A 16,913-nucleotide genomic window follows, 5' to 3' on the forward strand; every position below is an offset into this window, starting at 1 on the left:
ACTATAAAACAAATAGATTCTGTTATTTTCATTTACACCACTAGGTGGTTGTCATCTACAGTATGATGTTTACTTGGATTTTTACCTATACCTGTCAGTTCTCCTTAAGAAAACTTAATTTCTTCTTTACTATATGACATATAACTTAAGACGATGTACGAAGCATATGTGTGTGTGTGTGTGATTTGGATTTTTAACATAGCTTTAACAATTTTTCAGTCATATCACTACAATGTCTGCTGTGTGACAGTTTACAGTGGTGTCTTGCTTAGGGGCATCATGCCGCAGACATGTAGCATGATGTCCCACCCAGTCACATTATCCTGACACCAGGCTGGCCAGTTCTAACACTAATGCTGAGTGGTAATCGAGGCAGCTGTTAGTACCATTTTTGTAAGTCTTTGGTATGACTTGGCCGGGGATCATTAACCTTGGATTTTTACCTATACCTGTCAGTTGTCCTTAAGAAAACTTAATTTTGTCTTTACTATATGAGAGATATGACTGAAGGGGATGTACAAAGTATGACGTTTCAAATGCCCTGACCATGTGTTGTGCATTGGTCCAATGATTACTGTTTGCTGCATATTTTCAGGACTTTGCTTTTCCATTAACTTTCCATTAGACTCAATATTTATCCATTGACTTTCCATTAGTCAAAATGTTTTCATTAATTTTCCATTAGACTCAATATTTATCCATTGACTTTCCATTAGACTCAAAATATTTTGATGGCATGTACACTGTTTAAGTTTTACATCCATCATACAGTTTGTAAAGCCCTGGTAAGACTTTTTGTGAAGGAATTTTCAGAGAGTTTTCAAGGACTATTTCAAGTTTACATATAAACAGTATTATTTCATATACAGAAACTGACTTTCTCTATTGTTACTTTGTCACTGTATAAATCCTTAGATAAGTAGAATAACAAGAGTCCCTCGAGGAGGAGGATACTCTACAAGACATAAAAGAATTTCCAGGCATTGAAGATAAGATTGTTTCTTCCTTTTAACTGTTGAGTGTTGAAACCGTCTCTGATATTCTTCAGCAGTGAAATAATTTTCAAATTAACTGCTGTGGTACATATACTCAATATCAACTTGATGCTATTTTCATCTAGGACAAAGTAGACATCATTAGAAGTCTTGTGGTAAAAATCCCATGTCATAATAATCATGCAATCATTTAGGACCAACAAAGTATCACAAGTAGTCTACTGCTGAAAACCCCATGTTGACATAGCCATCCATTTTGAGAAGAGTAGAGATAACAATATTCTCAAGCTATCATCTTCCCCTAAGGGGGTGCTCACCAGTTATGTACTTTTGAAAGAGTGATGTATGTATGGTGAAGTTGTTTGCATTTGAAGCATGCATAGTGGAGAGAATGATGGCATACATCTATGCTACTTTAGTGTAATGTGGCTGACATTTCTTTGGATATTGTTCCTATGGAAATTGTACATGATCTAAGCACACTGGTAACTAAAATGTCTGTTCCCTTATGCTAAAAAAATAAGACTGAATTAGTCTAAAGTACACTATCATTAGCAACTATTAAAATGGGGTAAACTAATTTTGTCCAACTAAACAATACCAGTTTCTGAAAGTGCAATGGATGAATTACTACATACATATATAAAATGTAAAAAAAGTGTTATCAACTCTTTTTTTTACAATTTACCCCTGAAGTCAAGAAAGTGAAAATGACCAAGCAGAGCTAGCAGTTTTTGAAAGATGCACATCTGGAGTAAGGCCAAGGTGTATACCCTATAACCCATATTACATCAATCATACACCAAAATAAAGGGAATTAAAGGTTCTTTGAACAATACCTAAGATACAAGGTCTTTTTTAAATAGCCAGTATAACCAATGAGAAAACCTGGGGGAAATTCTTTCTCTTTAAAATTCTAACCTATGCAAAATACGAAACTAGAGCACCAACTAAGGAGAGACAATAACAAATAACAAGATTTTAAAGATGTTTGCTGTGGTGACCATATTGGATGTCTCATCAGCTCCATGTTAAGTTAAGAACAACAGGACATCATTAGATATCTTCTGGTATCAAGATTTTTCTGCTGGTTGCCATTGTGGCCATATTGAATGTCAGACTTCAATCATTTTTATTTAATAAAAACTAGACAGCAAACATTTTTTGTTCGTGAAAACTTAATGCTGATATGACCATCCATTCAGGAGGAGTAGTGATAAGATTTCCTGGATGGCCATTGTGGTGTCCATACGGGATGTCAGATCAACACCATTTTCATTTAGAACCAACTAGATATCATAAGAACTCTCATATTTACCTATGTGTAGTGATAGCAAAATCTTTAAGATAGCTGCCATGGAGCCACACCAGACATTTAGTACCAAGCAGACATCACATTATTTTAGTAAAAATCCCAAGCTGATGAGACCATCCGTACAGGTTTAGCGAAAACAAGATTTTCAAGATGGCTGTCACACTGGATGTCAAAGTGGCATCATTTTCATTTAGGAACAACTAGACATCATGATTAAACAAAAATGATTAACTAAGTGGGCTAGTTTGGTGACCATATTGGATGTCTGAGCACTACCATTTCAATTAGGACCAACCAGATCTTAGAATGAATGTGTGTGTAAAATTTCAAATTCTCCAAGTAGTTTTGGAGGAGCATAAAAGTAGTGATAACTTGTGCTAATGGACAGTTGTTGTTGTTGTTGCAGGGTTTAATGCCATTTTTCAGCACACGATAGGCTATACATGGTGGCCAGTATTAATGGTGGTGGAAGAACCTGGGGATTACCCCCAGAAAGAACCACCGACCCTTGAGAAGCTACTGGCAAGCTTTCTCACATACCCACACTGGCTGAATCCAAGACTCAAACCCATGCAGAAAGAGGTGATATGGCAGTGATCCATAATGGAGAGTGCTTTAGACCACTTGGGACCCCCTGCTAATGGACAGATGGACAACAGAAAACCAACCATTCCATGAGGGACAACAGAAAACAAACCATCCCATGAAGGACAACAGAAAACCATCCATCCCATGAAGAACAACAGAAAACCATCCATCCCATGAAGAACAACAGAAAACCATCCATCCCATGAAGAACAACAGAAAACCAACCATCCCATGAAGGACAACAGAAAACCAACCATCCCATGAAGGACAACAGAAAACCAACCATCCCATGAAGGACAACAGAAAACCAACCATCCCATGAAGGACAACAGAAAACCAACCATCCCATGAGGAACAACAGAAAACCATCCATCCCATGAAGAACAACAGAAAACCAACCATCCCATGAAGGACAGCAGAAAACCAGTCATTCCATGACTTCTTCTGGTCAATGACCAGTAGAGCTAAACAAAGTGAAAGTTTACAATTTCTGAGTCAGGGTAGATACAATAAAACCTTCCTTGAGAGACCACTGCTATAATAGACCACAAGTTTTGAGAGACTAGGTTCTCAATGCACACATTTATTAATTATGAAGAGTTATGATCTGTCATGCAAGACCACCTGTTTTGAGACCATTAGTTTTTGGCAGATGGGGTATTCCTTCAAGACAGATTCTACTGTATTTCCTGCTCAAGGTTTTACATAAATCTATTGGAATTGGATCTTTTGTGATTAATTTGTAAACAAGTAAAGAGTAAACTTACCTTGGTATCCTGTGTTTGCGCAATCACAAGAGAATGAACTAATACTGTTAACACAGCGGGCTCTATTTTGACATGGGTTTGTGTCGCATTCATTAGTGTCCACATTGCAGGTCATTCCAGTCCAACCTGCATTATATAACAACAATGTATGTAGAGGCCAACTAAGAATAATGAAGCCTAATTGCAAGGCTAAAATATGGTCAAATACTACCACAGGTATGATATTAGGCTTTTCCTTGTGTTATACAGTAAAGAATCAAATACTACCACAGGTATCATATTAGGCTTTCCCTTGTGTTATACAGTAAAGAATCAAATACTACCACAGGCATGATATTAGGCTTTCCCTTGTGTTATACAGTAAAGAATCAAATACTACCACAGGTATGATATTAGGCTTTCCCTTGTGTTACACAGTAAAGAATCAAATACTACCACAGGCATGATATTAGGCTTTCCCTTGTGTTATACAGTAAAGAATCAAATACTACCACAGGTATGATATTAGGCTTTCCCTTGTGTTACACAGTAAACAATCAAATACTACCACAGGTATCATATTAGGCTTTCCCTTGTGTTATACAGTAAACAATCAAATACTACCACAGGTATCATATTAGGCTTTCCCTTGTGTTATACAGTAAACAATCAAATACTACCACAGGTATCATATTAGGCTTTTCCATGTGTTACACAGTAAAGAATCAAATACTACCACAGGTATGATATTAGGCTTTTCCATGTGTTACACAGTAAATAATCAAATACTACCACAGGTATGATATTAGGCTTTCCCTTGTGTTATACAGTAAAGAATCAAATACTACCACGGGTATCATATTAGGCTTTCCCTTGTGTTATCCAGTAAAGAATCAAATACTACCACAGGTATCATATTAGGCTTTCCCTTGTGTTATACAGTAAAGAATCAAATACTACCACAGGCATGATATTAGGCTTTCCCTTGTGTTATACAGTAAAGAATCAAATACTACCACAGGCATGATATTAGGCTTTCCCTTGTGTTATACAGTAAAGAATCAAATACTACCACAGGTATGATATTAGGCTTTCCCTTGTGTTATACAGTAAAGAATCAAATACTACCACAGGTATGATATTAGGCTTTCCCTTGTGTTATACAGTAAAGAATCAAATACTACCACAGGCATGATATTAGGCTTTCCCTTGTGTTACACAGTAAAGAATCAAATACTACCACAGGTATGATATTAGGCTTTCCCTTGTGTTATACAGTAAAGAATCAAATACTACCACAGGTATGATATTAGGCTTTCCCTTGTGTTATACAGTAAAGAATCAAATACTACCACAGGTATGATATTAGGCTTTCCCTTGTGTTACACAGTAAAGAATCAAATACTACCACAGGTATGATATTAGGCTTTCCCTTGTGTTATACAGTAAATAATCAAATACTACCACAGGTATGATATTAGGCTTTCCCTTGTGTTATCCAGTAAAGAATCAAATACTACCACAGGTATGATATTAGGCTTTCCCTTGTGTTATGCAGTAAATAATGAAATACTACCACAGGTATGATATTAGGCTTTCCCTTGTGTTATACAGTAAATAATCAAATACTACCCTAAGTATGATATTCGGCTTTCCCTTGTGTTAAGGGTTGATTACAGTAGCCTGAAATGTTGTACTACCACAGGTATGATATTAGGCTTTCCCTTGTGTTATACAGTAAAGAAATCCCATTTTATGTGTACATTTCAAACTGACATTATCTGCATTATTTAGTTTATTTCATTCCAAAAATACTGAAAACCAAAATTACTTCAGAGGTGAAACAAAAGAACCTGTCTTGTTTTATTCTCTTAGCATCTTCTGCTGCACAAATACAACTCCAATTGTAAGAAAGATCTGTCATTAAATAAAAACCAAATGAAAATACATAATACAATGTCTTTATTTCTTCCTTAAAATTAACCATGATTTTTAATTTTCAAGACATTCAATGCAATTTTGGAACACCTTTAATCTTGGATAACTAATTCAATAAAAACATGAATATCGATAGAATTTCCTTTCATCAATGTATACACTGTTTTTTCCCCCAATAGTTAATTAAAAGTGTAGTATAATTTTTTGGCAGGTAGGTAATTTTTATCCTAGAGGAGGAAGCATCATTTGACTTTCTATAATTAATGTTTCCAGAATCCATGTTGGTCCATTTCACATTAAACTGTTAATCTAACCACTAAGTTCATCTTCAAATTCTGTAATGCAACTTTGCATTTTCAGACATTTTTATATATATAACACTGGAGATCCAAAACAGAGTCAAATTGTCAATTAAATTTGGAACTCTAACACATGAGATTAAACAAACTGCCAATTAAATTTGGAATTCTAACACCATACAAATAAACAAATTGTCAATTAAGTTTGGAATTCTAACACCATACAAATAAACAAATTGTCAATTAAGTTTGGAATTCTAACACAAGATTAAACAAATTGTCAATTAAGTTTGGAATTCTAACACCATACAAATAAACAAATTGTTAATAAGTTCAGAATTCTAACACCATACAAATAAACAGTGTCAGTCAAGTTTGGAATTCTAACACCATACATAAAACAAATTGTGAATTAAGTTTGAAATTCAACACCATACAAATAAACAAATTGTCAATTAAGTTTGGAATTCTAACACCATACAAATAAACAAATTGTCAATTAAGTTTGGAATTCTAACACAAGATTAAACAAATTGTCAATTAAGTTTGGAATTCTAACACCATACAAATAAACAAATTGTCAATTAAGTTTGGTATTCTAACATGAGATTAAACAAATTGTCAATTAAGTTTGGAATTCTAACTCAAAAGATTAAACAAATTATCAATTAAGTTTGGAATTCTAACACAAGATTAAACAAATTGTCAATTAAGTTTGGAATTCTAACTCAAAAGATTAAACAAATTATCAATTAAGTTTGGAATTCTAACACAAGATTAAACAAATTGTCAATTAAGTTTGGAATTCTAACACATAAGAATAAACAAACTGTCAATTAAGTTTGGAATTCTAATGCATAAGAATAAACAAATTGTCACATAAGATTAAACGAATTGTCAATTAAGTTTGGAACTCTAACACATAAGTTTAAACAAACTGCCAATTAAGCTTGGAATTCTAACACATACAAATAAACAAACTGTCAACATAAGAATAAAGAAAATGTCAATTAAGTATGGAATTCTAATACCATACAAATAAACAAATTGTCACACATAAGAATAAACAAATTGTCTATTAAGTTTGGAATTCTAACACATATTAATAAACAAATTGTCAATTAAGTTTGTAGCTCTAATACATACAAATAAACAAATTTCCAATTAAGTTTGGAATTCTAACACATACAAATAAACAAACTGTCACACATAAGAATAAACAAAATGTCAATTAAATTCAGAACTCTAACACCAAAATGTCTGAAGAAGGAGACAAAACTATATAGTACAAGACCTTAATAAGCACTTATCAATGTGTTATGGTGTGTTAAGAAGTTAAGGAAATATCAATCTCTGTCTCTAAGGTGAAAATCTGACAAAGTTATTTTCAAAGTGGTGAAGTCATCCATTATATGGCTTTGACAGTGATAGGTGATATACATATATCATGGAGTTTACTGACAAATTACTTAAAGAAGTCTAAGCTATGATTTTGCAGTTGTGAAATAAGCTTGAATTATGTAAAAAGGGTCCAAAATTTCATCCAAGTTCAATTTGATTTTGATAATTCATGTCATCTGCTATAATGTCAAGATCATCCTTGCATCAAGTTAGAGATGGTCACTAAAACAGTTCTACTCCTACTTTTCTCAATTTTCCTGCCTTTGGACAATATAAATAGTGTGATGAAATTGGATACCCGAGGAGTGTAAAGCTACCATGACTGGGACAGTTATGTTTTCTCTATATCACTGGTTGAAATATTTAAAGCTGTTAAGTATAATAGAACTGTTTGCCTGAGGGCAGTGATCCTAGGGAGTGAGAACCCTTATCTGTTTTTGTGTGTCAAGTATCAGTTTTTAACTAGACCAATATAAGGACTGGGAAAGTGGTTTTAATAAGATTCACAAAGTTTTGTAGCTTTCAGTGTGATAGGATTAATTAGATTCTCTCTGTTCTAATGGATAGTTAGACTGTAACTCTATAGGAAAGTAAGTGTTTTCTTATGTAATGCAACACAAGGCTAAAGGAGTGTACATAGTGTATATTGTAAATAAACATGTAACTAGCAGAATTATTTTATGGATTTATTTCTGAACCCATCACATTACAATATATTCACCAATAATGATAACAATAAAATCTGATGATTGTTGTTTTCTTCAAAACGATTAAAAACATGCAAGAATCCACTGATGACGAAGCAATGTAATTTATAATTACCTGCTGGGCAGACACAGATGAAGCCATTGACAATGTCTGTGCAGTTTCCACCATTGAAGCATGGGGTAGAATTACACTCATCTATATCCACCTCACAGTATCTACCACTATAACCTGTAAGTACAATACAATGTTCCTTTGAATATGTAAATATTGCATCTAATTGAAAATCTGTATCAAATTTAGACCATCTTTCTGATAGAAAGACAAAATCATTTCTTCCTAAAACAAACCATGATTTTTAATTATTGATACATTCAATGCAGCTTTGGGACACATTTAGTTTTGGATTACATACTAATTCAATAAACCAGAAACACCAATAGAATTTCCTTCCATTAAAGCATACATGTTTTCAAGCAATATAAACCTCATGACTGTGATATGTGTAGATGTAGTGATGTTTCCCTTCTTTGCTCCTAAAGGGTTATTGGAAACTATCTGAGAAAAACCCCAATGTAATTTCAAAAAGCTTCCCATCTCAATACCTGCAATACGTCATTTTTCTTCATACATATGTGTATAAATGAAGGTATGAATTATGTTCCCTGAATGCAAGCAACTTTTAATCACTCTTTTCAAATAAGTTCAGAACTATGTGTTGCTATCAAATGAACAAACTCATTCAGGTGTAAGCAATGCTTATAGTTTTCACATAAAACTGAATTTTGTGTTCACATGAAAGCCATATTTCAAGTCCCAATTTCAATCCATCCTCAATAATCTATATTTTTCATGATTTAATGATCAACTTTGTGTATTGCATTTCAGGCCAATTTAAAAGTTAAGTCCGATCCTTTTCTTTTAAACACTGCAATGTGCCCTTAATAGGTTTGGTTTCTTAATTGGTTATTTGATATCTGCATCTCAGTGGTTTGATCAGCTGAAGGTAAACATTAATCAAATAACTTTTAAACATGTGACAGCACAGCCATTAAAACTCTAAAGTAAAGACACCAATAAGTTAAAATTGTTAAATTGAATATTTTTGTTATTTCTGTTACAGGGTTTAATGCCATTTTTCAGCACAAGATAGGCTATACATGGCAGCCAGTAAAACTGGTGGAGGAAGAACCACCAACCTGTGAGAAGCTACTGGCAAGCTTTCTCACATGCCCACATTAGCTGAGCCTGAGACTTGAACACATGCAGACAGAGGTGAGATGGCAGTGATCCGGGATGGCGAGTGCATTAGATTACTTGGCCACTCGGCCCCCCAAACAGCATATTGTTATGCCTTAATAGTCAAATGCTAGAACAGTTGGCCAAGAAATCCATGCCAGTAGGATGATTTCTGCATAAATTTCTTCAAACACTGCTGACTCCATGTTATGAGAGAAACTTTTGCAAGGTTACTTAATTTTAGTACCTCCATCTATAAATCTGAAATCATATTAACATTTGTTCAATATTGAAAGATTTACATAAAACAATGCTTTTTGTCAAATCAGATAAAAATTATTTCAGGCTGAATTTGAAAAACCATCGTCTAAGGGTTGTTCAATTTTGTTTAGTAACCGTCATTTATGATGGCAACTCAGCATGTTTTTTGCATAAATCTGAAAGTCCTTTAAGCCAAGACATTTTTGTTCAAATCAGTGGTTACTGAGAAGAAATGACTTCAAGATTTTCCTAGTTTTAACTGTCACTTTATTTGATGACCAACCAATATTTTATGTAGTATGCTAAGCACAACAAGCCAATTTGTGTTCTGCCAACTTTGGTTGAATTCTGCTGAGAAGTTTTTGAAAAACAGTTTCTGCAATGGTGATTATATATGATGGTGGATTGGAATTTATGTAAACTTAAAGCCCATCATGTCAAGATGTTTTCTGACAATTCTATTAAGTAGCTTTTGAGACATTTTTAAAGTTTTCTTTAGTAATGGTGTTTGTATCATATCAAATATGTTTTATATGTATATGTTTTGGATTTTTAACATAGCTTTAGCCATTATAAAGTTATATCACTACAATGTCTGCAGTATGGCAGTTTATAGTGATGTCTAGCACTGGGGCATCATGCCAGACATGGAGCATCATGTCCAACCCAATCACATTATCCTGACACAAGACTGACTAGTCCTAACACCTACCTCTTAATGCTGAGTGTCAAGTGGAAGGTGTTAGTACCATTTTTATATTATAAGTCTTTCATATGACTTGGACGGGGTTCAAAACCATGACCTCCCCCATCCAGGGCAAATGTTTTAACCATTAAGCCACCAGAGTGGTACATACATTATCAAATCAGGTTAAATTCTGTTAAGCACATTTTAAGAACAAGTTTGGATTTTTCTGTTTTTAGGAAAAGATACTTTATTTGATGGTAGAATAGCTTTTGATGTAAAAGGCTGCAAGCATCTGATGCCAGGATGCACTCTGTCAATTTTTTTAAACAACATTATAAACAGTTTTTCATTACAAGTCATTTAAAAGCTTTTCTATTTAGAACAAAGGTGACTGTATTTGATGGATTAGCATCATTGGTAGATAACTGAAAGGCTGTCATGTCAGGATGCTGTCTGCCAAGTTTGGCTGAATATGGTTTAGTGCAGGTTTTTAACAAGTTGGAAATATCATTTGTTTATGGATGGACATTGGATAGTGGCTGAAATTGGTTTAGTGGTTTTTAACAAGTTGGAAACATTTGTTTATGGATGGGCATTGGATAGTGCATAGCTGATGCTGTTTTTAACAAGTTGGAAACATCATTTGTTTATGGAGGGGTATTGGATAGTGCATAGCAGATGCTGTTTTTAACAAGTTGGAAACATCATTTGTTTATGGAGGGGTATTGGATAGTACATAGCAGATGCAGGATCATACCCAGGACTCACCTGGTTTTATGGTCAGTCAAGGTAAACTTAAAATTGTTTAATATTTATTTCATGTTACCTGTGGCACACTGGCAGGTAAAGTTGTGGGTGACAGGACTAGTGGTACAGCTGCCACCATTCTTACATGGGAAACTCTGGCAATAGTCTGTAACTTCACTACATGTATCTCCCTTGTACCCTGCTGGACAGATGCAACTGAATGTTGAATGCTTGGTCTGCAAAAAAAGTTAGAACCCATAAATAATGCAGCTATAATTTTTTTAAGTCAGATTATTCAACAAAACAGATCATAGAAAAAAGTAAGCAAACATTGTTCCTCTCTGCATGTAATTAATAGTTAAAAAAATCAGGGTTTGCATACTTTTTGAAACAAAAATACCATGTTGTTTCCTGTTTAATTTTGCCTGGAAATAAATGAGGTTCAGTCATAACCATTACTAAAAGGACTTACAAACATGCATTTTTTAAATCAAAAACTTCTTCTATTTTGAGACTGTTCCATAAAATCTGAAGTAGAAAATATGTACTACACCATAGGATATATCACTAGAAACAAGAATAACTACACATACTAAAATTATTATAAATTTTGCATGTAACTCATTTGAATTTACACAATAAAAGTGGTATTTTTACTCTATTCAATTGCAGATGACAAAATAAAGAAAGGTTTTAATCTGAGTGTTGTTTAACATTTTGAGAAGAAGCCCTCACATTATGCAGGTCTCAGTGAAAACAAAATTTCCAAACACTCGTCCTTGCGATTTACAACAGATGTTCATCCCTGTCAATACTTTAATCAACACAGTATACTTATCACTGCATTACTTACTCAACACAGTACACTTATCACTACATTACTTACTCAACACAGTACACTTATCACTGCATTACTTACTCAATACAGTACACTTATCACTGCATTACTTTACTCAACACAGTACACTTATCACTGCATTACTTACTCAACACAGTACACTTATCACTGCATTAATTTACTCAACATAGTATACTTATCACTGCATTACTTACTCAACACAGTACACTTATCACTGCATTACTTACTCAACACAGTACACTTATCACTTCATTACTTTACTCAACACAGTACACTTATCACTTCATTACTTTACTCAATACAGTACACTTATCACTGCATTACTTACTCAACACAGTATACTTGTCACTGCATTAATTTACTCAACATTGTATACTTATCACTGCATTACTTACTCAACACAGTACACTTATCACTGCATTACTTACTCAACACAGTACACTTATTACTGCATTACTTACTCAACACAGTACACTTATCACTGCATTACTTACTCAACACAGTACACTTATCACTGCATAAATTTACTCAACATAGTATATTTATCAATGCATTACTTATTCAACACAGTACACTTATCACTGCATTACTTACTCAACACAGTACACTTATCACTGCATTACTTACTCAACACAGTACACTTATCACTGCATAAATTTACTCAATATATTTATCAATGCATTACTTACTCAACACAGTACACTTATCACTGCATTACTTACTCAACACAGTACACTTATCACTGCATAACTTACTCTACACAGTACACTTATCACTGCATTAATTTACTCAACATAGTATACTTATCACTGCATTACTTACTCAACACAGTACACTTATCACTGCATTACTTACTCAACACAGTACACTTATCACTGCATTAATTTACTCAGCATAGTATACTTATCACTGCATTACTTACTCAACACAGTACACTTATCACTGCATTACTTACTCAACACAGTACACTTATCACTTCATTACTTTACTCAACACAGTACACTTATCACTGCATTACTTACTCAACACAGTACACTTATCACTGCATTACTTACTCAACACAGTACACTTATCACTGCATTACTTACTCAACACAGTACACTTATCACTTCATTACTTTACTCAACACAGTACACTTATCACTGCATTACTTACTCAACACAGTACACTTATCACTGCATTACTTACTCAACACAGTACACTTATCACTTCATTACTTTACTCAACACAGTACACTTATCACTGCACTACTTACTCAACACAGTACACTTATCACTGCATTATTTATTCTCTTACTAAAAACCATTGGTACCACACACAAACTTTATACTAGATGGGTTTTAAACCTCACTTCTTCACAATGAACCTACTTTAACATATTGGAATTGGGTGTCTCTGTAATATGCAATGTTAGGTGCCTTTGCAACATGTTCTGGAATAACAAATATACAAAATAGGCAGAAGTAGCTGATAACTAATGCATGCTAGGGTTTAACTGATGCTGAGCTTCAAAGATTGTTAAAGAAAAATGAGCAAAATATTGTCAAATTACACAACTGCATTGACTCGATCCAGGGACAAATAAGTAACAAAGTTTTCTTAGGCAAAGGCAGCTTTTACATGATAGGGAAAGTGGTTTTCTCTGGCCCTTCTTACATCTATATGGTGCTTTGACATCTAATTTTAATTAAACTATAGACTGTATGTTTAATGCAGTCATTGTCAAGGACACCCAGAGCATGTGATTCTGCATTAAAACAGCCAGTAGATTTCTAAATATTGGGTATAATAGTGAAATTTATTGCAAAAACCTGAAGAGGTATCAAAGGTTACTATTGATGATAAAATGTTTAACACCAAGTTCCCAGTGTAAACTACCAAATAACACAGCTTTGTTAACCTTAAAGATCAAAAGGAGACCTTGGGTAGTTAAGGCTTATTAATCTGACCCTGATCATACAATGAAAACATGTTTGTACAGTCTGATGCCAACCTTATATTATCTTAAACAAAAGAAAAGATAATAAAATGAAGCCAACTTAGGTGATAACCAGTATATGTGACCAATCTGATCACTTGAGTGCTTGGATTGACTAAACAATTATACTCAGGGCATGCACCCAAATGATGATTTTTTCCGATCCTACAGCAATTGTATCTCAATTGGCAGAAAAGTTCCTCAAGTGCCAAAAGTATAAGTAAGAACTAAATAAATTTATCTCGTGATAAATTTTGTTACAACTCCAACTCAATTACATATTTTTTTTCATCAAGTGATAGGTAAAACCAGGGATCACACTAGGCTTCACCAGTGTCCTTATTCCTTATTGGTGACAAAATATACCATCTGGCGATTTTTGTTGCAACAACATTTTTGGCTGTTAAAAACTGTATATACAGTCTTAGGTTTTGAGTGGAGAAATTCAAAGGCACCATGACAGGAAGCTGCAAACTTATAAAAATGCACTGGAAAATATTGTTACATAAACAAATCCTTTGTTCATATTGACAAACCACCCAAACACTGCATTTTTATATCATATTATCCACTTATGCTGATGTCTGGCCTTGGTATTGCTGTATGTCATTAAGATAACAAAAATAGTCATGCTTCCTGAGCAGCTACAATTGACCACCTATGAACAACTACAATTGACCAGACTATGGCAATATTTTTATCTTTTTGAAAATGTACAATAAACAATAGTTTTGCTGAAACTTAAAAGAAAATTGATTACATTTGATAAACTGATCATTCTGTATATATACTAAGCAAATGGAAAAATAAATATGTCTCAGTCAATGTTCATCAATTATTTGAAGTTGCCACATCGATAACAAACGGGCATTTGTATGGTCCTTCAAAGAGGGCCTTTAGCAGTGCTTTCAATAACACATGTACCTTCATCAAAACAAGGTCAAAGTAAGTCATCAACAAACTTAAATAAAAACACTGTTTCACTTTTAACAGAACAAATTTATTATGCTGTGAAAATTTCCTGTTTGCAACAAAACAGTTCATGCTTATGATAGGACAACGAGAATAATGTTTGTTAAACTTTTTATTTATTCATGTTTTGATTTCCCTATTTCCCTATGAATAACCTCATCCCCCTGGTAGCCTCAGCATCATGGTAGTTGACTCTGGCTGACCAACATCTAGGCCAATTTAAGTACACATACATGTAGAATAAAAACAACTCTACAGCCACATGCTACTAGGATAATGTACATCAGACTGAATTGTTTTCTGAAATGTATTTGTTGACGATATATTGGTATATAGATCAAAAGTGGAATACCATTTTTTATATTTATGTTAGTTGTGTTTTCTAATGGGATTTGACTGAACTGTGAATTTTCTAACATATCATCTTATATTTGAATTCATGGATTTTTCATATACATGTAGTACATTATTTAACACATTGTGGAGTGTACTAAACAGTATAAGTTGTCAATATACAGTGTGACCCTGCTATAGCACGCTCTGTTATAACACAAATTCAGACATGGTGTGGCTCCTGAAATTTTATATACACGTATTTTTCTCGTACACAAAAAATTTCTTTCTTAACCCTTTATCTCATGCAAGCGCCTTTGGATGCCTCTACTCCATTTGCATACAAGTGCCATTGGACACCTCTACACCCTTCTCTTGGAAGCGCCTTTTGACACCTGCTAAAAACATCAGCCATTTTGAGCAGCTTTTCGTAGTGCCAACTTCAGAGAAAACCCTGTATTAGATATTAAATTCATTTCTGTGAATGACTATGGTCACTGTTTATGCACTGGTCGAAATCTGCTATTTAAAGTAACTCAGTCGTATTCTCCACTCTCCAAAATTGAGGTCGCGAATTTCGTTCAGTATGTACTGAGTTTGCACAATTAGAATCACAACTATGAAAGCTTAAATAACTTAGGTAAAGGCTCTGATATTGATGTAGGCAGCAATCGGTTTTTATAAATTATCAAATTCAGATGACTTAATGATGTAGACGCAGAGAACTTGTAAATTTTAAGTAAGAGAAATGGCAGCTATGGTTGGTCACACGGATTCACTGACTTGATGGTGAATGAGTTCTCTCAAGATTTTAAAGCACATAAAAAATTCTTCCATGAAAAATAATTACACAGCTATAATGATCAGACTTAACTCTTAAATTTTTCCATGCAAAATAGATCGTGGCGTGGCTCCTGAACTTTGTAAGTATTTGTCTCGTACACGAAAAAATATTTTTTTCTTCTTAAAAGTACCCAAAAAAAAAACTTGAAAAAGTTTACTCTGGGATCATGTAGGGCTTTGCCACTGTCGCAAACTTGGATTTTTTCCCTTTATGGTGGCAAATATACCATCTGGTGATTTTTTTTTATTGGCAAACTTGTTGGCTGTTTAAACTTGTATATACAACCATTGGTTTGGAGTGGAGAAACTCAGTGGCCCCATAAAAGGAAGCCACAAACTTGATATAAAATGCACTGAAATTTATCTATTGTTACAAAAGCAAATTCTTTGTCCATATTGACAAACAATCGAAACAGTGCTCTGTTATATCATAATCTGCTTATCTTGACATGTTGCATGAGTACTGTTTGTTGTGAGATATCTGCTTTTTTGTTGTTGACATTTCTGGTAACGGAGATCAAAGGATGAGGCATTGTCTTGTAATCTATCTTTTATTTGATTTTTGGCTGCTTGCTAGTAATTAATATATTTACATAGACTGACATTTGTATGTGGATGGTAAGTAAAATTCCTCTTCTTTTCACTCAGAATAAAATCCTTCAGGACACGCACATTTTCTGTTATAATCCCTGTCATCAGAACAAACACCTGCATCTCTATCTTTATGTTGACCTTTCGTTAAATTTGTGATGAATGAGTGGAAGACAGCATCACTTCGCTACCACAAACATACAAAAAAAAAAAACAACAACAACAACCCCACAGAAACCAATCTTACTTGTTGGTCTGTTCAATGGGCAGGGAGGAACAGTAACTAGAATAGACAAAACGACAGCCAAATCCTTTTTTAAAAATGTACCCAGATAAAATAGTTTTCTGAAGTTTCAAAGGAAACAGATTACCTTTAAAGCACCATTGATATGAAAACGTACTTAGCAAATGGAAA

General features: G+C 33.9%; 1 protein-coding gene across 5 annotated transcripts in view; it reads right to left on the reverse strand.

Annotated features, from left to right (window-relative positions):
• The window catches only part of LOC149780038 (uncharacterized), a 241,163-nt gene that overhangs the window by 68,326 nt on the left and 155,924 nt on the right, over positions 1 to 16,913 (reverse strand). For all 5 annotated transcript variants that reach the window (XR_016414990.1, XM_089936796.1, XM_089936797.1 and 2 more), the window contains exons 22-24: positions 11,002 to 11,158; positions 8,105 to 8,218; positions 3,666 to 3,791 (exon numbers count right to left, since the gene is read on the reverse strand). Coding sequence is in view for 4 of the 5 variants with exons in the window: in XM_089936796.1 (XP_089792922.1) it covers positions 3,666 to 3,791; positions 8,105 to 8,218; positions 11,002 to 11,158 (397 nt within the window). In the remaining variant the exon portion in view is untranslated. The remainder of the gene's footprint in view (positions 1 to 3,665; positions 3,792 to 8,104; positions 8,219 to 11,001; positions 11,159 to 16,913) is intronic.

This window comes from Sinohyriopsis cumingii, chromosome 16 (assembly GCF_028554795.1).
Source record: "Sinohyriopsis cumingii isolate HCF-2022 chromosome 16, ASM2855479v2, whole genome shotgun sequence".
Classification (NCBI taxonomy): domain Eukaryota; kingdom Metazoa; phylum Mollusca; class Bivalvia; order Unionida; family Unionidae; genus Sinohyriopsis; species Sinohyriopsis cumingii.